At 42.8% G+C, this 19,250-nt stretch overlaps 1 protein-coding gene across 3 annotated transcripts in view; it reads right to left on the minus strand.

Annotated features, from left to right (window-relative positions):
* SPIDR (scaffold protein involved in DNA repair) overlaps positions 1–19,250 on the minus strand; it is a 293,362-nt gene that overhangs the window by 28,466 nt on the left and 245,646 nt on the right. For all 3 annotated transcript variants that reach the window (XR_009555667.1, XM_060243829.1, XM_060243830.1), the window contains exons 11-14: positions 8,290–8,451; positions 4,343–4,430; positions 1,065–1,202; positions 917–976 (exon numbers count right to left, since the gene is read on the minus strand). Coding sequence is in view for 2 of the 3 variants with exons in the window: in XM_060243829.1 (XP_060099812.1) it covers positions 917–976; positions 1,065–1,202; positions 4,343–4,430; positions 8,290–8,451 (448 nt within the window). In the remaining variant the exon portion in view is untranslated. The remainder of the gene's footprint in view (positions 1–916; positions 977–1,064; positions 1,203–4,342; positions 4,431–8,289; positions 8,452–19,250) is intronic.

Genomic DNA, 19,250 nt, shown 5'->3' on the forward strand with positions numbered 1-19,250 from the left:
AGTATTCTGTACTCACGCCCCCATTTTCATGTATATGTTATTACTGCATAAATATACATTCAGCCAAGACTTAACTGCTGTGGTAGAATTACTCATTCCCCACCCCTTCCTTCTCCTGTACACACTTCCTGCATCCAGGAGAAATGGCACATTTGAGGCACCACCTAAACAGAATTGTGACCGATATCTATATTGAGAGATATCTATATTTATATTGAATGATATCAGCAAGCAAATATAACAAATATTCAGATTCCAAACCGTTTACACTTTTTCTGTATCAGTGAGAACTGGTAGTGGAGAAAGCTGATTATGAAGTCCAGGTGTTCCCATCCTTTTTGAGCCTTTGGGCATCTCTGGAACTCTGACACTGGGTGGTGGGTGCAACCACAAAGGAGACAGAGCCACATACACACATGTGCATACACACAAACACTGTTGTCCTCAACAGTGGGGACAAGAGAAGTAATTTTAAAAAATACACTGGGAATGAAAAGTGAGAGAGAGAATAAAACCAACACTGTGGTGGCAGATACCAGTGAAACAACATTATTTTAATCTGCATAGCCAGATTAAAGTTCCATTGGTCAAGAGTCCTGCCCAATCCACCCCTTTCTAAAACACTTGATGAGGGTCAGAAAAGTGCTGGAGAGTGCCATGATGCCCATGGGCGTTAGGCTGGGGATCCCCGGTGAAATCAGTCTGCTACAAGAAGGAATTTCAGGATCTGCTGTTTCTGGATACTTCTGAAGAAAAGCTGTCTCCTGCCACCAAATCAGACAGAACCTTCAAATAATTATGAAAAGGGTCAGGGAGATGTGAGACTTTTACAGGCATATGCACTGTATTGACTGTGTTTTCATATGCTCTTCTGATGGTTTGCTAAGACTGTTAAAGTAAACAAAAAGAGGGTTACCTTCAGTCTTCGATGTATAACATATGCCCAAAAGCTGCAACACTTATTTAAGTCACACATCTGAAACACAAATAAAAAGCAACATTTTGTTGCAGACCTATCAATCTACCAATAACTTTCACATGTAAAGCTTGCAAAAAAAAATTACCTGAAGAATTGCCTTGAGAGCGCAGAAAGTTGGAGGAGAATACAAATCTGAAACTCGCTCTCTCTCATTAGCTTCAATGTGGTCAGGATGAGCAGCAAGAATGTAGCAGAAACTAGGTGGGGGCAGGTTAATTGCAGTCTGTTTAAAGTAAGGCAATAAAATATGTGTAGTTATAAAAGTGAATGTCCTGCATTATGCTTATTTACTTTCTAGTTCAGTAGGGAGATCTTCATCAACTTGGAAGAGCATAGATCCAAGTGGGCAGCCATGTTGGTCTGAATCAGTTGAACAAAGCAGGAGCCAATTTGCACCTTTAAGACCAACCAAGTTTTATTCAGAACATAAGCTTTCATGTGCTCTCTTAAGCACACTTCATCAGACGAGGGGATCAGGTCTGATGAAGTGTGCTTAAGAGAGCACACAAAAGCTTACGTTCTAAATAAAACTTGGTTGGTCTTAAAGGTAAAACTTGACTCCTCCTTTGTTGGAAGAGCATATTTAGAGAAACTAATTTTAAGGAGAATGAAGGCATGCTTGTGTATTACACAGCCCCTCAAAAGTCTCTCCTAGACAGGCCTTGAATTCAGCAGGAGCTCACAGGAGTGCAGCTTCTGAACCTTTCTGGCAGCCCCCACCTTCTCCTCCCCACCTACCTTGTCCATTGAATAGTAGGTGCATCTGTATAACAATCGGGCAGCCAGCCAGCTACCAAGAGCTTTGCCACACCCCCAGCAGCCTTCATTAACCCCTGGAGCCTGCACCACCCTTTCTCCACTTCTTATGTGATCTTGGGTGGCAGGCCTCACTTGTCCGGGCTCTCCTTTCTTGTGTCAGGTTGCTTTTGGCTGGTGGGGGGGCAGCATATGCTAATAAGCTCCACCACCTATTTTTCTACAAAATTACCCCTGCTCCTAGAAGACTGACAGAAGGACTTGGGTGCCCCCCTCCTCCTCTGGTTTTCCATCTGAGGAGAGGTGAATGCAAAAAACCAGAAGGACACTGAACATGGGATCTCCCCTGATCCTAGGCAATTAAGTCCTCTTCAGGATAATGCAGGAAAAAAAGTACACAGATTTGAAGTCCAGTAATTTTCTCTCCTGTCAGAATCATAGTAGAGGCTGGGAGAAGCACCCCCTCCCCCATTTTGTAGTAGCAGGATCCTCTCCAGGTATTGAAAGACTAACCCTCTTGGCAAGATCAGGAATAATATTTTATTTGTACTTTGCTCTGTGGATACACCCAGGAATCTGTGACACAAGAAAACATACCTAAATACAATCAACAGTTTCTAAAAGCTGTTTTTGTCATGGCAGCCACTGTGTAAACGGATTCCATTATTCTTATGTTTTAAGATGATTTCTCTGACATTTGAGAATTCTAGCACGTGGGTGAATTTGAAAATAAACAGATGAAGCTGCGTCACTGAAAAAACGCACATGCTGCCAAATTAAATCATGGGCAGCAAGAGCATAATAGGGAACAAGCATGATGGGAACATGAAGCAATGTGACGGATTCTCTCTGTTACAAGGAGGCCAGATCTTTTATTTAGAAGATAGTATCCATCACCTTTACAAGCTCCAGAGCTTTCAGTGTTAGCCCATCTTTTTTATAGCCATGCAAGTTATAGAATTCATTTAAGGAGTTATTGCTTGAAAGTGCCTAAAAATCACAACAGAATCAGGATTAATGGAAACAGCTGTTCAGCTATTAATTTTTCTCCCTCCCATTTCCAAAGCAAAGCAAAGCAAAGCAAATTTTATTTTTATATCCCGCCCTCCCCCACCAGAAGGCGGGCTCAGGGCGGCTCACAGACATGACAAGCATGATTCGGTTAAAATAGACAGCAATGGTTTAAATAATACAATTACATGAATTAATAAAGTTTAAAAATATAAAAATAAGAGAATAGGAGATTAAAAGATATAAAAATATAAAGTAGGTAGAAATAGGTGCTATATTTCTGTCGGTCATAGTTTACATATTGTCATACATCAGTTCCAAGCATAATGTCAAACCAAAACTGGATTCCTTTCAAATGTTTCTAGCAGATAGGCTGATTTCTGATCCATCATGAAGCCTTGCAAGATGGAACAATTACACCAGCTTAAAAATGTTAATTTAAATGCAAAATAATGTGTGCTATGTAGATACATTTGTGTTAATAAAAAGATGGAAATGAACATATATATTACTGCCAATAAAAAGTATGATATCGCTGGTTCACAATCTCAGGAATTAAACAACTGACATAGCATATCACAAGGGTCTCCAACACAGTGCTTGTGGGTGCCATGGCACCCCCAATACCTTTCCTGGTGCCTTCCAAGTGCTTTTAGAAAGTGGGTGGGGCCAGGTGGGACTTTGGCCCAGCAACATTTCTGATTGGCCATTTGAGATTTGATGGGTTATGTAGATTTTTAAAGATACTGCTTTGGCAGAAACTGCTATCCCAAGGATCTTCACTGTGTGACTAAAGGTAAGCTGCAGCAGCCACCTGCAGCCATTTTGTGGCTGTGCCTACTACACTGTATTAGAATTCCAAAAGTGCCCACAGGCTCAAAAAATGTTGAGGACCTCTGATTTACAGTGACTGAAATCATTAGTGCCCCATGCATTTCACAGATAAACTAGCATGGTATTGTATCTAGAAAATATGTTCTCATTCCAAATACAAGGATAAAATATTTGGGGTCCTCTGCTGCTCATGAAAGATATGTGTTTGGGATGCCCTTTTCACAGAAGATGACATAATGAATGAGGATTCTGTCAGTGGTAAGGAAGGTGGAAGGGAAGTCTTATTTTAGTGAGTAAATTGTCCATAAAGAAGAACCAAGAATTGACAAATTCAGGTAAAATTTTTGTATTTTACTGCCTAAGACAGGGGTCCCCAGCCTTTTTGAGCCAGTGGGCACCTTTAGAATTCTGAAGGGAAGTAGAGCCAGTCACCAAATGGTCCTTGTGCTGTCGTAGCAACTCCTGACAAAACTTTTTAAAAAATCTGCACAGCCAATTGAATCTCCAACAGCCAATTACAACCCTTGCTGAGGAAAAATGAAATGTGGCCCTGCCCACTTTCCAAAAACAGTTGGAGAGTGCCAGCAAAGGTGTTGACAGGTGCCATGAAGCCCACAAGCAGCACATTAGGAACTCCTGACATAAATGATGGATCAGAATTTCAAATAGTTTTTAAAGGTTCCACAAGACTCTTTCTTGTTTATACTGCAATAGCCTATAATGGGTACCACCCTGAAAAAGTTTATAAAAACAGTATCTTACCGTGTCATTCTCTTGACTATGACCAGGAACTTTTAGAGGCAACATTGGAGGCCACAAGCTGTCTATTAGGCTGAAAAGCCCTGGCTTTCTAGGAAAATCAAACACACAGAAGCAAAATGCATGAAGCATAAAATCCAGCTTTACAGTTTAGGATGTTTTATTTAAAAAGATTTTAAATACAATGAAATAACCTAGGATCATGAAAGGAAATGCATTTAATAGTTTCTCACTGAATTCTAAATTTTAGTTATCCTTATTATACCTCATTTTGTGCCTTTAGCAAAAGAGGGAACATGTTGAATCAAGCATCAAAGCAAATTTTATTAAGCTGTACTATATAGCTTTTAATCACATATTACACTATATTAATTTTATTGTTGTTTATTTGATCTTATTCAAAGGCACCGATCTATGAGCAGCATTTGTTAAAAACACAACCCTGGCACAGTTAGTAGTGCCAAGGCCCTAATGAACAATAATTAACATATATTTTATTTATTGAAATATTTGTATCAACCTTCTCCATGGCTCAAGGTGGCCATGAATGGTATTGAACTTGTCCAAGGTCCAGAGTGATTTTGTATACTTGTCTGATAAACAGAGCTTGGTTATCTTTTTACATGTGTCATATCAGAATCTTATTAGAGAATTAATGGGCACTGGGATACAGAAGACTAAAAACAGAGACTGATAGAAGAGGTAAGGGCCAAGTTATATGTTACCACTGCAAAATGGTTACTGCAACCTCATGGCTTGATCTGATGGCTCTCTGGTACTGTCTGACTGGAGGAACCATGTGGATCAGGTCAGTGATATGATTCTTCCCTTTGTCAATCCCAGAGAAGGGCCTAGCTGACTTTGAAGGAAACCACAGTACTCATTCTGCTCAAATGATTCTGCTTTATGGACATTACTAGAGAAGTCTCAGGTGAAGCCTTAGGTAGGCAGAGGCCATTTTGTTCTGATAAAACAATAACAGGATCACAGGCAATGGCAGAGACAAGGAGAGTGTTAAACATAAGAACAAAGTCTGAAGCAGATTCATTTATATAATTAATTTATATACTGCCTTTCTCTCTAATGGGAACCCCAAAGCAGCTTACATCATTCTCCTCTTCTCCATTTTATCCACACAACTCTGTGGGGTAGGTTAGGCTGAGAGAGTGACTGACATCAGATCACCCAACCAGCTTCCATGGCACAAGTGGGGATGTAGAAAACAACAGCACACCAGTGAAGACAAGAGAATAAAGGACAGGAGAATTCAGTGACAGAAAACATTTTAACGGGGACATTCTGAATTATCTAGACAGGAAAGAAGAGTCAAGGAAAGCCCAGCAAACAGCAGGCTGCAAAACCATACAAAAGTGTTAGCGGAGTATTGGGTAAGAAGTTATCATCTTAGTATCATATACTAAGATTAAACAGCAGTTCTTAAGGATGTTTACAGCTGGAGGATGACAATAAAGTTGGTTACGTGGCTATGAAAAAGTATTCCCAATAGTGTCAGAAAATAGGGGTGGAATAAGGAACTTCACCTTTGACACATTCAGCTTGAAGCACTAACTTAAGAGGAAGTGTCAGAAATATAGGACTAATGGGAAACAAGTGGTTAAGACAGATTAATGGAGGATAAGTTTATCAGTGGCAACTAGCCATGGTGACTATGATGAATCTCCACATTCAAAGGCACTAAGCCTCTGAATCCCAGAGCCAGGAGGCAACATCAAGGGGAAGGCCTCGAGCTCTATTCCCTGTTGTTGGCCATCCAGTGGAACTGGTTGGCTACTGTGTAAGACAGGATGCGGACTTAGATGGACCAGTGGTCTGATCCAGCAGGGCCCTCATGTTCTTAAGAGCGCAAAAACAAATTTGAAAAACAGAGCACAGAGGTAGGTGAAGGTGTGAAAACTAATAAAGGAACCCAAACAAAGTGTAGATTGAACGTCTTGCAGCAAACAGAAAGATGAAGATGTCATGTTGCAAATGGAGCAGAAGAAAGATGGAAGACCAGTCATGACATAACAGTTCCATTAGAAACACAATGATAGTCAGTAATGATCTCCTCTTGCTAAAAGTAGTTAAGTGGGAATTTTGATAGCTCCACACAGATAGTAAAGTGATATGATCAATATGGGGATAAGATAATTTACTTTCATGGACTACAATGGATCTAGAATGGGTATTATGTTAGAAAGACATAACCATTGCTTAAGTGTTTCAACTCTTCAGTGATATCTTTCATTCAAAGCACAAACTCTGGAATAAAGATCACTAGACAAGTTAAAGTTGGCTTTTACCTTTCCTTTTGTAACCTAACGGCAGTTTCTATTAGTACAGCATCTGCAGAGTCTTTTTTTCCCCTTATTGGAAAACTGCCAGAGATCAGAGTAGCATTCCTAAGTTCCTTTCCTATGTAAAGTATCACACATGGAAAATAATGAACTTAGCAAATGTTACACAACAGAATTCTGTGCATTTCCATTTTCCCCTGGTTTTATCATAATTTTCTTTAGGGCACCAGGTCTTAATCTGTTGCAAAGTAGTCAGGTTAAGGTAGCGAACCCAATGATATATGAGTAAGAGCAACAGCATGAAGAGATGCCAGGAAACAAAGACATGGCTCCATGTACTGACTGAGTGCAGTTCTGGTCAACTCCAGAGTCAAAACAGAATTGCAGAACTATACAGGGAAGCTCAACCCCACCCCTCCTCAGTTAGGGATATGGAATGTCCTCCTTATGGGGAAAAACTAAAAAGAAAGGAGTTGTTGAGCTTAGGTGGTACTTTTCAGTTTCTCAGTATTATCAAATACATAGGAAACAACTTCATGGAGAAAGCCTAATGTAAACTGGACCATACGTACAGAGAAACAACATTGTTACGACTAAGATTAACAGATCATTGCTTTGGAACAAACACTTTGCACTACAGTTATGCAAAGGACAAAGACAGTAAAAGGCTGGAGAAGATGTAATCATGCACAGCTGAGCTTTTCTGAGTCAGGCCACTGGTCCATCTAGCTCAGCATTGTCTAATTTGACTGGCAGCAGCTCCCAGGATGTCACAGAACTGCTTCCATTTCTTACTTCCTGGGACCTTTTCAATGGAGATGGAAGGAAATGAATCCGGGACCTTGTGCTTGCAAAGAATGCACTCTGTTCACTGAGATAAGCAACTCTTGGTTTCTGTGGGATCCTTCCCAGATCTTACCTGAAGGAATCAAACCTTAGCTGAAACAAAGGGAAACTAGCAAATTATTTGGCACATTTTAAAAAACTTTCCTAAAGGTGTAGTTGGAGCCCCATGGTGCAGAGTGGTAAGCTGCAGTGCTGCAGTCCAAACTCTGCTTACAACCTGAGTTCGATCCCGGCGGAAGCTGGGTTCAGGTAGCTGGCTCCAGGTTGACTCAGACTTCCATCCTTCCAAGGTCGGTAAATGAGTACCCAGCTTGCTGGGGGTAAAGTGTAGATGATGGCACGGCAATGGCAAACCACCCCGTAAAAAGTCTGCTGTGAAAACGTTGTGATGCAACATCACCCCAGAGTTGGAAACAACTGATGCTTGCATTGGGGACTACCTTTTTAAAGGTGTAGTAATCTTTACATATTTTTATGAGGAGCAAGACTGATTCAGTCTAACTTATTATATTGGTTCTATGGTGATCGATGGTGGCCATTGCTTTTTTTGTCAAGAATGCCATAACAAGTCCAAAGTACTAGACACTCTATACTGAGCACTGATGAATACGCAACCCTCCCTCACACCACCCCAGTGCCTTGATATAGTTTATCTCCAGTCCACTGAGCCAGGGAGCAGGTAGAAGCATACTGCAAGAGAGTCAGGAGGCATACAAATTTGTGCCACAAATCTTCAAAGACAATGTGGCTTCCAAGGTATAAGGTATACAGTAGCTACCCATAACCTAGATAAAACAAAATTCTTACCTTCCTCTGGTAACTCTGTGTAGAACTTTTATACCAGATAAATTGCAGTATTTTCCTTCCCACCTTTTGCTATATTCTTCAATTGATTCTAGAGACGAAGATAAGATCTGAAACTGAACCTCACCAAACATCCCATAAGCATCTTGAAGAAGGAGACACAATCTGTGAGAGAGTGTATAAAAATTCTCATTAGCAGTGTGCATTGAGAAGTTCTTGAAAACTTTGGAAGTGTTCTCCCCTAGGATTTCCTTTACAGCTGATACTTCTGATTTTACAACCGCTAATGTCTCCTTTACTGTAGACATACACTTAAGATGTAGGCATATACTTAAAATGATCTTCCCTGTAAAAACTGGCAAAGTTCTCTGCTCAAAAGACCTTACAGATCTAATGCCAGTCAGTAGAAACAGTGCTAGACTGAAAGGCAGCTTCATATGTACACAGGTAAGAACTTCAATGCTGATCTGAATATCAGTCAATGTTTGTTTATTTAATAAATGTATGTATTTATTTAGCTTTCTAGCTCATCCCCCCGCATAGCTCAGGGCTCAGAGCAGATTACAACAATACATTTAGAACAATTAAAATGTAATTAAACAATATTAAAACCTATGCAGACGTCAGATGATGCAACTCACAAAACAGTGATCAGGCACAAGTCAATAAGTGCTCCCAAGACTGCTTAGGTTGCAGGCCTCTAATACATGAAGGCACATTTTCAAAAGCTTCCCTAAAAGCAATTTCCAGAATTTGTTTGCTCAGATGACTATTCAGTTTCAAGTTTCTTCAGATACTTTGGTTCCACATACATATGTCCCATACATGCCCCGTGTTCCAGATTAAAAACAAACAAAATACTGTCTCCCAAATTTGTATCCCCTTGCTATCCTGCAATTATGTATAATCCTTTAGAGTTTTAAAAATCTTTCACACCACCTGCATATCATAGAAAATAACTCCCCTATTGTGGTGGCCAAATGTAGCTCTCCCATTGACTTAGAGGTGTACACTACAAACCACTGGTCCGTCACAGCTCACTCAGAGTCTCTAGCTTCCTATTGGCTGACAACCCTGCCCCAGCCTACTGCAGGTCCAGAAATGTTGAACAAACTGCCAAAACAGTCTTACCTCAGAGACAGACACATGCTTCTCTGTGTCCTCTCTGTCAATGGGCCTTCTCTGTGTCCTCTCTGTCAATAGGCCTCAGAATGGCCTGCTGCTCTACTGCATCCTCACAAAAGTCATCATGGCCATAGCTGGAAACAGACTTCTGCTGCCCAATCAAAGGTGGCCTCCCAGCACACACAGCCTACAAAGGTCTGAAATAGCCAGGGAGCTGCCACCATCACCGTAATGTGACTAGGGCCCGGTTTCACTGTGAGTGTTTCCTCAGAGGCCATGGCTGCTGCCACTTTCTTCTCACTCCCACTTTCACTCCTTTCCTCAGCCTCGTCTCAGGTCAGACAAGGACAGGCCCTAGCCACCGGGGGAGGGGGACTGTCCCCAACTCCCAGCTGGGGCTCACAACCATTCAGTACTGCTGCTGCCACAATTCTGCTGCCACTTGAGTGCCACGGCCGGCCTCTGGCATGATTTAAAGGTCCCACAAGTCCCTTCAATGGCACAGGAAGGGCAGCAGCTGGTCCTGGGTGCCCTCACACACATTTTAAGCAGCCCTCGCCACTGCTGCATTTTGAGGGGTCACAGGGGCAACAGCTAAGGATGGGGGCTGCCCAGGAGCAGCTGCTGGCCTCCTGCATGATTTAAAGGCCCGTTGATCAGCTGATTGGCGAGCCTCAATAGTGTGGAAAGAGCAACAGCTGCTCCTGGGCACCCTCCTGTGCTATTTAAATCACCCGGGAGGGGGCAGCCCCCTGCCCTGCTAGCTTTCACCTCTGCAGCCCATCAGAAGAAGGCAGCAACTGCTGTGACAGTGGAGGGGCTGCTTAAAATGTGCAGGAAAGGCAACAGGAACAGCTGCACCTCCCATAAGGGAAAGGGAGCCTCTAAGTGCTCCCAACTTTTGCTCATGCCCCCGACATGGGAAATTCTGGCTACAGGGCTGGATGAGGATCATCTGGAGTTTAATTCTAATCCCAGGAGATCTTCAGACTCCACTTGGAGGTTGGCTACCCTAGGCCTGGCTGCTTGCTAGTGTTCAGCAGCAGCCCCTCTATGGCAGACAGAGTTGCATAGGAGTTCGTCCTTTAGAGCAGGGTCTGCCAAACCAGGTTCTTGCTGTGGAAGCTGACAGGGTGATTTCAGACCATTCACAGACTTTCAGCCTAACCTACCTCACAGGGTTGTTGTGCAGATCAAAAGGGGGAGAGGAGAATGATGTAAGCTGCTTTGGTCCCCCCACACTGTAAACTTTGTCTAGGTAGAGCCTGCAGGGAGAGGGAGGAGATGAAAAGCTGAAATTCAGAGGGACAGATCAAGAGGGGTGGATGGTTGGGTGAGAAGGAGACAGGGTTGCCAACCCCAGGTTGGGAAATTCTTGGAGATTTGAGAGGTGGAGCATGGTGAGCATGGGGTTTGGGAGGGGTGGGACCACAGACAGGTACAATGCCATAGACCTTCCAAACCAGCCATTTCCTCCTGGGGAACCACTGTTGACAATCTCCAGGTGAGGGCTGGAGATCACTCAGAATTACAACTGCTCTCCAGATGGCAGAGGTCAGTTTCCCTGGAGAAAATGGCTGCTTATGAGATGGACTCTGTGTCATTATACCCTGTTGAGGATGCTTCCTCCTACATTGGTCCACACTGTGGAGAAAGACGTATTTTTTCCAGGTAGAGGCTGCAGGGAGGGGGAAGGAGATAGAAAGCTGAAGTCAGATCCGTTCCTCCTACAGAAAACAGCCATCTTGAGGCACAAATTCTATGGTATACCATAACACAACCAAGCGATACACAAGCAACCCCCCCCCCCTCGGATCACACCATAAGCTCACACTGATGCTAAATGCCACAAGGCTGAATATGACAGGAAAATGGGCAAAAATGTCATCATACCCCCCCCCCCCTACTTATTTTTCCTTATCTTCATTCTGGGCCTCTTTCAGAGCTTTCAGCCACCACAGACACAGTGACACACACACGCATATGCAAGTGGGGGGAAGCCATCATCTGTTTCAGCTGCAGGATGGATGGAAAGACAGCAAGGGTGCAGGTGAGTGAATAACGGGTAGGGAGGGGGGAAAAGCATGCCAAGGGAGCAGGGGTAGGAAGAAGTGTTTTGGAGGTGGATGATATTAGACTGGGGGTGGGAAGACACCAAGGGTGTGGGAGGGGAATGAATGGGTGGGTGGGAAGACAGCACTTGCCAGAGACTCTTTCTAGAGCCTGTTGTATTTTTCTTCACAATGGGCCTTATTCCTAGTTTCCACATAATGAAACAATGTAATAATTAACCAATTCACTACTGCCAAACAAAAACACAAAACAAAAGCAAATGCTCTTATTTTGACCAGCAGAGAAATAAGAACAGAAATATACATATCATGTTAATCCTGGGATTTAAAAATGGTAAAGCTACTGCAAAGGAAGGCAGACCATCTTGTTCATAGAACCATGACTGCTGAGCATGGCCTCTATGGCAACAAAGTTTACACTGTGGTATATTGTTTGTAACTGGCAAATGTGTAATTCTTCAAAACAATCTTAAAATCCCACAGGATGTCTACAGTTTCTCAGCTGACTGCAAGGCCATAGATACAGGAAGGCATATGAGGACAATGCCCCTAAAAATGTGCCATGCCTCCTCCCCAAACTCCTAGCTTTCATTTTGAAAAGGGAAGACCCCAACCACCACCACCACAACTCTGGAGATAAAGAGAAATGTTCAGGCTGTTTTTACTTGTGATGATGTGGGGGGAGAGCAGCAAGACAGCTGAAACTCAGTTAACTCCTCACTGACCAAGTTAATTCTTAACTGCTATTCCATTACCATACCCCCCTTGAGCCCTTTGCTTCTTTCTTGTTTCTTTCATTTCACTTTAGTGTCCATAATGATAAGTAAGAACACTAGAAAGAAAATTGCTTCTCTGTTAGCTGTGGAAAATTTGCCTTAGGAGTTGGTGGAACCATGGGGACAGAACAGAGAAGCATGCAATTTCATTCAGCCTGATATCTGTTTAAACATTAGCTGCAAGTCAAGGCTGCCACTTGCCTGTGCGAAACAATGTGTGCTTCTATGCATGTACAAAATGCCTTTATTCACCAACAAACAACTAATGTTGAGTTTTTGTCCTCACCTCCCCCAAAATCTGGGATCAGGGTTTGAAGACACATAATGTTCAAGCATGTTTAAACTCCAGAACCTCTCACTACAGTAAAAGAAGTACTTCACTGTACAAGTTGAAAGGACCTAGGGGGCATAGAAAAGGAAAGGTCCCCTGTGCAAGCACTAGTCGTTTCCGACTCTGGGGTGACGTTGCATTCACAATGTTTTCATGGCAGACTTTTTACGGGGTGGTTTGCCATTGGCTTTCCCAGTCAATTACACTTCCCCCCCAGCAAGCTGGGTACTCATTTTACCGACCTTGGAAGGATGGAAGGCTGAGTCAACCTCGAGCCGGCTACCTGAAAACCCAGCTTCTGCCAGGGATTGAACTCAGGTCGTGAGCAGAGCTTAGGACTGCAGTACTGGAGCTTTAACACTCTGAGCCAGGGGGCATAAGACCTAAGCAAACTCTCCCATTCTCACCAAAGAGTTTTATGTATTTTATGTATTTCTATGTATTTTATATATTTTATTGTATAATTATTAATGTATAATTATAATTATTAATGTATTTTAAACTGACTTTGTTAGCTTTTGGAATTGTAAGCCGCCCTGAGCCCGCCTTGGTGGAGTAGGGCAAGATATAAATCGAATAAATAAATAAATAATAAAAGAAAATAAAGTCTTTGGCTAAATCTTAGCCAAGAATTATTCCTTCTCTGGATATCAAGACTACAAACACTCTGCACATGAGCACACTGCTTTTCTCTCACTATACAGTAAATGAACATATCCACCTACCTGGTAATAGAAAAGTATTTCTAGGTTGGAGGAAAGCTAGTTGCAGGCACATCTAACTTACAAATTTCTAATTTTGGTAACTGAGTGCTGATTAAGTGCTGATTCATCCCCATCTCTCTCATCCAGGGCTGTACTAGGAGGCCAAAAAAGCCCTAGAAGGGACCATGCCCCTCCCCACCAAGCACCTACTGATGGAAAGAGGGAAGGGCCAGGTAGGCGAGTCACACATAACACCTTGCTTAGCTGGAGCATCATTGCTGAGTAGGTGGGTGGGTCGCCAGGACAGCAGCCAGTGCCACAGGATTCAGCCAGACTACATAGTGGCCACCACATGTGTTGCCTGGATCGGGCAGTGGGCTTGTGCTCAGCCCGAAGGATCTCCTCACTCCCTGGTCAGCTGACTCAAATGGGGGGCGGGCTCAGGAGATGCAGCCCCCAGTCTATCAGCCACTGGAATGCTTTCCAGTGGCCATGATGGCCAATCTGTTGCTGCTCTCACCACTCCATATTAGCAGTTTTAATCTTTTTTGCCATTCTTCTGATTTAGAGAATATAGAGAATAATAATATACCAAGCAAAGACTCATAGTATGAGCACAAGCTAATCAGTTTCCTTAAGTAACTGATGGTATGCCAAATTACAGATAGATGGCTTAGATGACCTCTATTCATGTTCACTTAGGATAGATATTGCACATGTAAAGTGGAGATAGAAGGCTATAATCCAGCACTAACAGCTTTTACATTTAGTGCACAGTTAAAATTTCTAAGCTTTTTTTAAGACTCCAGCTAACAAAAAGAGAATATTATAAGACTGGTCAGTAAATCCATTAAATAAAAATGCATGTGCCATTTAAATATCTCAGTTTGGTATTTTACTGTCTGTAATTTTTTGCTGTATTTTTAAATATCTTGATGGTTACTTGTATGATTGGTTCTAATGCTCGAAACGTAATAAAATTTGAATTATAAAAAATTTAAAATACATATATAAAAACACAACTCTTGAAACCTGGAGAAGAATGTCAGATGAAACAAAAAAGGCTGAATTACTGCAGTCTGTTTTACACTGGACTGTCCTTGAAAGACAACCCCAAAACTATAACTAGTCCAGAATGCTGTACCCCAGCTACGCTCAGGGCTAGCTCCTAGGGATATCTCTTGCCCTTTTGAAGCAGCTACATTGGCTGCCAGACAGTTTCAAAGTCCCCTTCAAGCTGCTGGTCCCCTTCACAGCCTGAGACCCACATATCTGAACAACCATCTTCCATATGTCCCTGTGCACCAGCCATGGTCATCAGGCAGCCATCCGCTGGTTATCCCATCACTTAGGGTGACTGACCTTGGCATCAACAAGAGCCTGGGCTTTTCCCACTGTGCTTTCAGCTCTGTGGAATGGGCTCCCTCAGAAGGTGGGGGGGAGGTCTCCTTGGAGATCTTCAGGAGGCGTTGCAAGACCTGCCTATTTGAAAGGGTTTTTTGGGGGGAGGGGGGGGTTGCATGGCAGGCAACATTTAAAGGGAGGGAAGAGATTTTGGGTTTGCTATTTTTAGGTTTAATTGAAAATGTTTTAACTATTATTGTAAGCCACCCTGAACCACAAGGAAAGGCACGATATACATATTTAATTGAATAAATAGTCTTCACCCACTAGTAGAAGACAATGATAGAAAGGAAAAGACGGATACTCCTGGGGACAAGTTCCATAATCTTGGTGCCATGACTAAGAAGGCTCTCAATATGTGTAAGTTCTACTTATACTGCTATTCAGTGTAATATCCCAGTTCCATCCTATGGCATCACTGTTCTCCACTGACAACTTCATGAAGTCATGCCCAATGACTCCCAGGGACTGGATTGACAAGGTCTTGGCAACCTTCTCTTTCACCCAGTGTCTACATGCCCCACCACTATAACATTTCTGGCTAATGGACAGCTGCCTTATAAAAGTTACAGATCAATTGTGAACTAAATTAGCTGCAGCTCCACAATCAATGAGCTGCAGTGAAGCAGCTCTATATAAGCACACTGTCTTTCTTTTTGCACATATTACTAAACAACTGCAGGCTGTTTTGCAGGCCTTTTTCAAAGACCTTTGGAGATATGTAAACACATGAGGATATTGTGGACTATAGTTGATGTGCATGTTTGTGCTCATGAAGAAATTATACTGCAAATTCTGGGCTAGCATTAACCATAGCTGACATAAGCTGAAGACATGGTTAAGGCTGGCAGAGGGAATCCTGGAGGGAAGGGCAATGGCTCTCAGAAAAATAAAGCCTCTTTTGCTTTGTTCTGAGAAATATTCTACCTATACTTTATGGAACCGTAGGGAGAGATGCAATCTTTTCTCCCTTAAGGTAAGAAGACGTTTGATGTTTTGCTACCAACACTGATTCATACTGTGTTACAGCTGAGGTTCCCCACATGAAACAAAGCTCATTGAAATAATTATCCAATCAGTTAAAAGTTGTTACTACACTTTAGCATTTGGAGGTTAGTCAGAAAATCCTGATTCACAGGAAACAGTACAACATTCAGAATCTGCTGCTGGGGGATGGGAAGGAATCTAATATAAAAGTTGATGGGCCTGTGACTATCATTAAGGCAGTGAAACCCATAAAAAAGATAAGAGTCACCTCATGTTTGATGGATTTCCCAAGCATACAGAAAACCAGTATATTATACATTCAAAAAAAGAGAGAAAAGGTTTCAAAAATCCCCCCAGCCTGATGATGACTGAGCATGAGCTAAGAAGCACTGAATACTGAGGGCAACTGAACAGCAGTATAGGAAGGGAAAAGAAGGTAAGTGGGTGGATGGAACTCAAGTAGCAGATGAGGCAGGATATAAATTGGATGGGTTACTTATTTGCTTCTGGGCCCAGTTCAGTGCTGGTTCTTAGGCCTTCTGTAAGAAAAAGCCCCCTACTTTTCATACACGTGGAAATCGTGATCACCAGTATGGTTGCCAGGGTGCCTGGAGTTTTCACTCACACACATCTACTCTAAGAAGTGGACTTTGCCCATGGTTTCTAAGGCTTATGTGAATACTATAAGCCTCAGCTTTGCAGCAGCATTCTACATCTCTGGATGGGTGTTAGCCAGAACTACAGACGAGCCTCCAGCCCCTCCTTGCGTGCACAATCTCGGCCGTTGTAGTGGAAGAAGCCATGCTGCCATGAACTGTACAGGCAAACAGTTTCCAGCCTGTTTCCATGAACCAAAGCCTAACACCACCAGAATCCATCTTGTTTTCCTGACTCCATTACAGCAAAGCAAGAGACTTACGTATCCAACAGCTGCTTCAACTTCTGCATAAGGCAATCAAGCTTATCTTAGGCGTGGATCCTGCCAGACTGCCTAAGCTTTTGTTCAACGGAACCCAAGACAAAGGATGGTACCAGTAGAGGAGTAAAAAAGAGGAAGAACAGCTTCACTCAGAGCCATAGTTATTGTATAAATCGAGTGTCATCTCAGGTATCAATTTGACCCTCTATTGTCACTTATAGATAAGTTTGGATAGCTTGTTTAATCACATCCACCCAATACCTCCACCCGTGCCCTACTCTAACGGTCACATTGGAGCCTCCCCCTTGCCCATTGTTACCTGGAAGCCCAATCAGGTAACCAGGGCCAGGTCTGCTCACTGGCCAAGTATGGGTATCCAATCAGGTATCCCCAATAAACTGGCCATTGGCTACCGCACAAGTCCAGCCCTTATGGTCATTGCGGAGCCTCCCCTCTTTCTGAGGTCATGTACCAGCTGACCACCTGTCATCTGCCCCTGAACCTCCTACCCCCTTAGGGGTCAAGGTAGACTTTATAACCTCTGACTCAACATTCTGTATGTGTGCATCTAGCAGTACCCCATTCCTGCTGTTTAGATACATCTCCGATTCCTGATCAGTTGAGGGTCCCTTCCCCCATCTGCCTAGTTTGTCGCCACTGGAGCCTTCCTCGAAGACTATGATTGGTAATTATCACCCTGTTTGTCCATCCTTATGTTACCTCTATATTTCTCTCTATTTTTATTAGGTCTGTCTATATGTTATATGTATCTATTATCTTGTATGTGTGTTCTATATTTTTCTGTAATAAAATCATAATTATTTTACTTAATTAGTTTCCTCGGTAAATTTAGCAATAATTTCTGGAAGTGGAATCCTGTATACATAGATTCTAGGTCCTTTAGAGCCAAAGTTGCCCACCTGTCAAATCCCCAACCTCTTTTGACAGCATTTTGGCTTACACTTCATAGACTAGAGACGCAAAGACTTATTGAACCACATCTTCTAGTATACTCCCACTAGCCATTTGTGCTCTTCAGATAGCCTTCTCCCTGTGGAGTCCTGTCCTACTTAACAGAGTGAATGCAGAAAATGCCTTCACTATCTGTATTCAGTTAAGTGTATAAGATAGCTTTATTTCAGAGGGCACTTGGTGGAGGGTAAACTGTTTTGGCAAATCTGGTTATGTTTTTTCTTGTGTGCTGTTTTTACTTTGTCCATGGACTATTACACTTTCTTTACAACTTGTTGCTTTGGTACCTATCTTGACTCTAAGAAGACACAGCGGGGTACAAACATCTTAAACAAATCACTTCTCTCCTTTCCCTGTGTCTCCACAGGCTTTCAACTTGTACCCTGAGTATATCTATGTCTACCTATAGTCAGGGGTCATTTTGTAGAAAAATACATGATGGAGCTCATTATTATAACTCATTATCATATGCCATTCCCCCCACCAGCCAAAAGCAACCTGAAACAAGAAAGGAGAGCCCCAGGCAAGTGAGGCCTGCTTGGGCTGTCTAGAGATCCAACTAGCCCAAGCAGGCCTCACTCACCTGGTGGTCAGCCACCACCCACAGTCAAAAGGTCAGCAAGCCACCCACCACCCAAAATAACATAAGAAGTGGAGAAAGGGTGGCATGGGCTTCTCCAGGGGTTAATAAAGGCTGCTGGGGGTATGGCATAACTCCTGGTGGCTGGCTGGCTGCCCGCTCTCCTAATACAGGGATTGCTATGCAGCTGCACCTACTATTCAATGGACAAGGTAGCTGGGAGGAGGTGAAACCCTCAGTAAGATTCAGGAGCTCTGCTCCTGTGAGCTCCTGCTGAATTCAAGGTCTGCCTATCGTTTCCTTCAAGCTAAGCCCATCAGGCCTGGCCCAGATCCAGTAGTGAACCTCTTTTCCTGAGCAAATAACTGTTGTTCTGAAGCTGCACTTCAAAACAACTCGGCCCTGGCACAGTTCCAGGCTGTCCTTGCAAAAAGAAAATATAACTGTGGATATTCCTATCTGTACCTAATTATTACATACCCAGGAGGTTATCTTAAGGCAAGGTGAAGGTTGACAGGGCCTGGAACACTGACTTTAAAAAGTAGGGACAGAAATATAATAAAGAAAGCAGTGATTAGAGACAATTCATTAGTGGTAAGGAAATATCCTTCAGGGTAATGGAAGCCTACTCCTAGATCAACATCAAAACAGGTGGAAGCTGTCCTGGGGTAAAACTGATTTTTCCTGCAATTAATGCTGCAAAAACATGTGCAGATGCCCCAAGACAAAAAGAGAGGTTTAGGTGTGTAGTTACCACTGGAGAGAGCATGAAGATGAGAGTGTGAGAACAGATTAATGAAAAGCTCACACATGATTCACTGGGAAGAGCAAAAAAGCAGTGGGCAGGAAGCGATAAGAAACAAGGTGAAGATCAGGCATTTTTTTCCCCTCCTCCTAAATACAATGACTTTGTTCCTCCTGAGGTGGTAAACTTGTATCTGGGGTGTACCTTTTCATATTGCAGGTAGGTGCTCACATGATGGAATGCTCTTCAGTATCAAAAATAAAGTCTTACATATTTAAAAGCTAGCATTGTGAAAGAAGTCTTGGCTAGTTCTCACTGACATGCCAGCTTGGGCAGGGGGATGTGGAGA

This window comes from Heteronotia binoei, chromosome 7, assembly GCF_032191835.1.
Source record: "Heteronotia binoei isolate CCM8104 ecotype False Entrance Well chromosome 7, APGP_CSIRO_Hbin_v1, whole genome shotgun sequence".
Classification (NCBI taxonomy): Eukaryota; Metazoa; Chordata; class Lepidosauria; order Squamata; family Gekkonidae; genus Heteronotia; species Heteronotia binoei.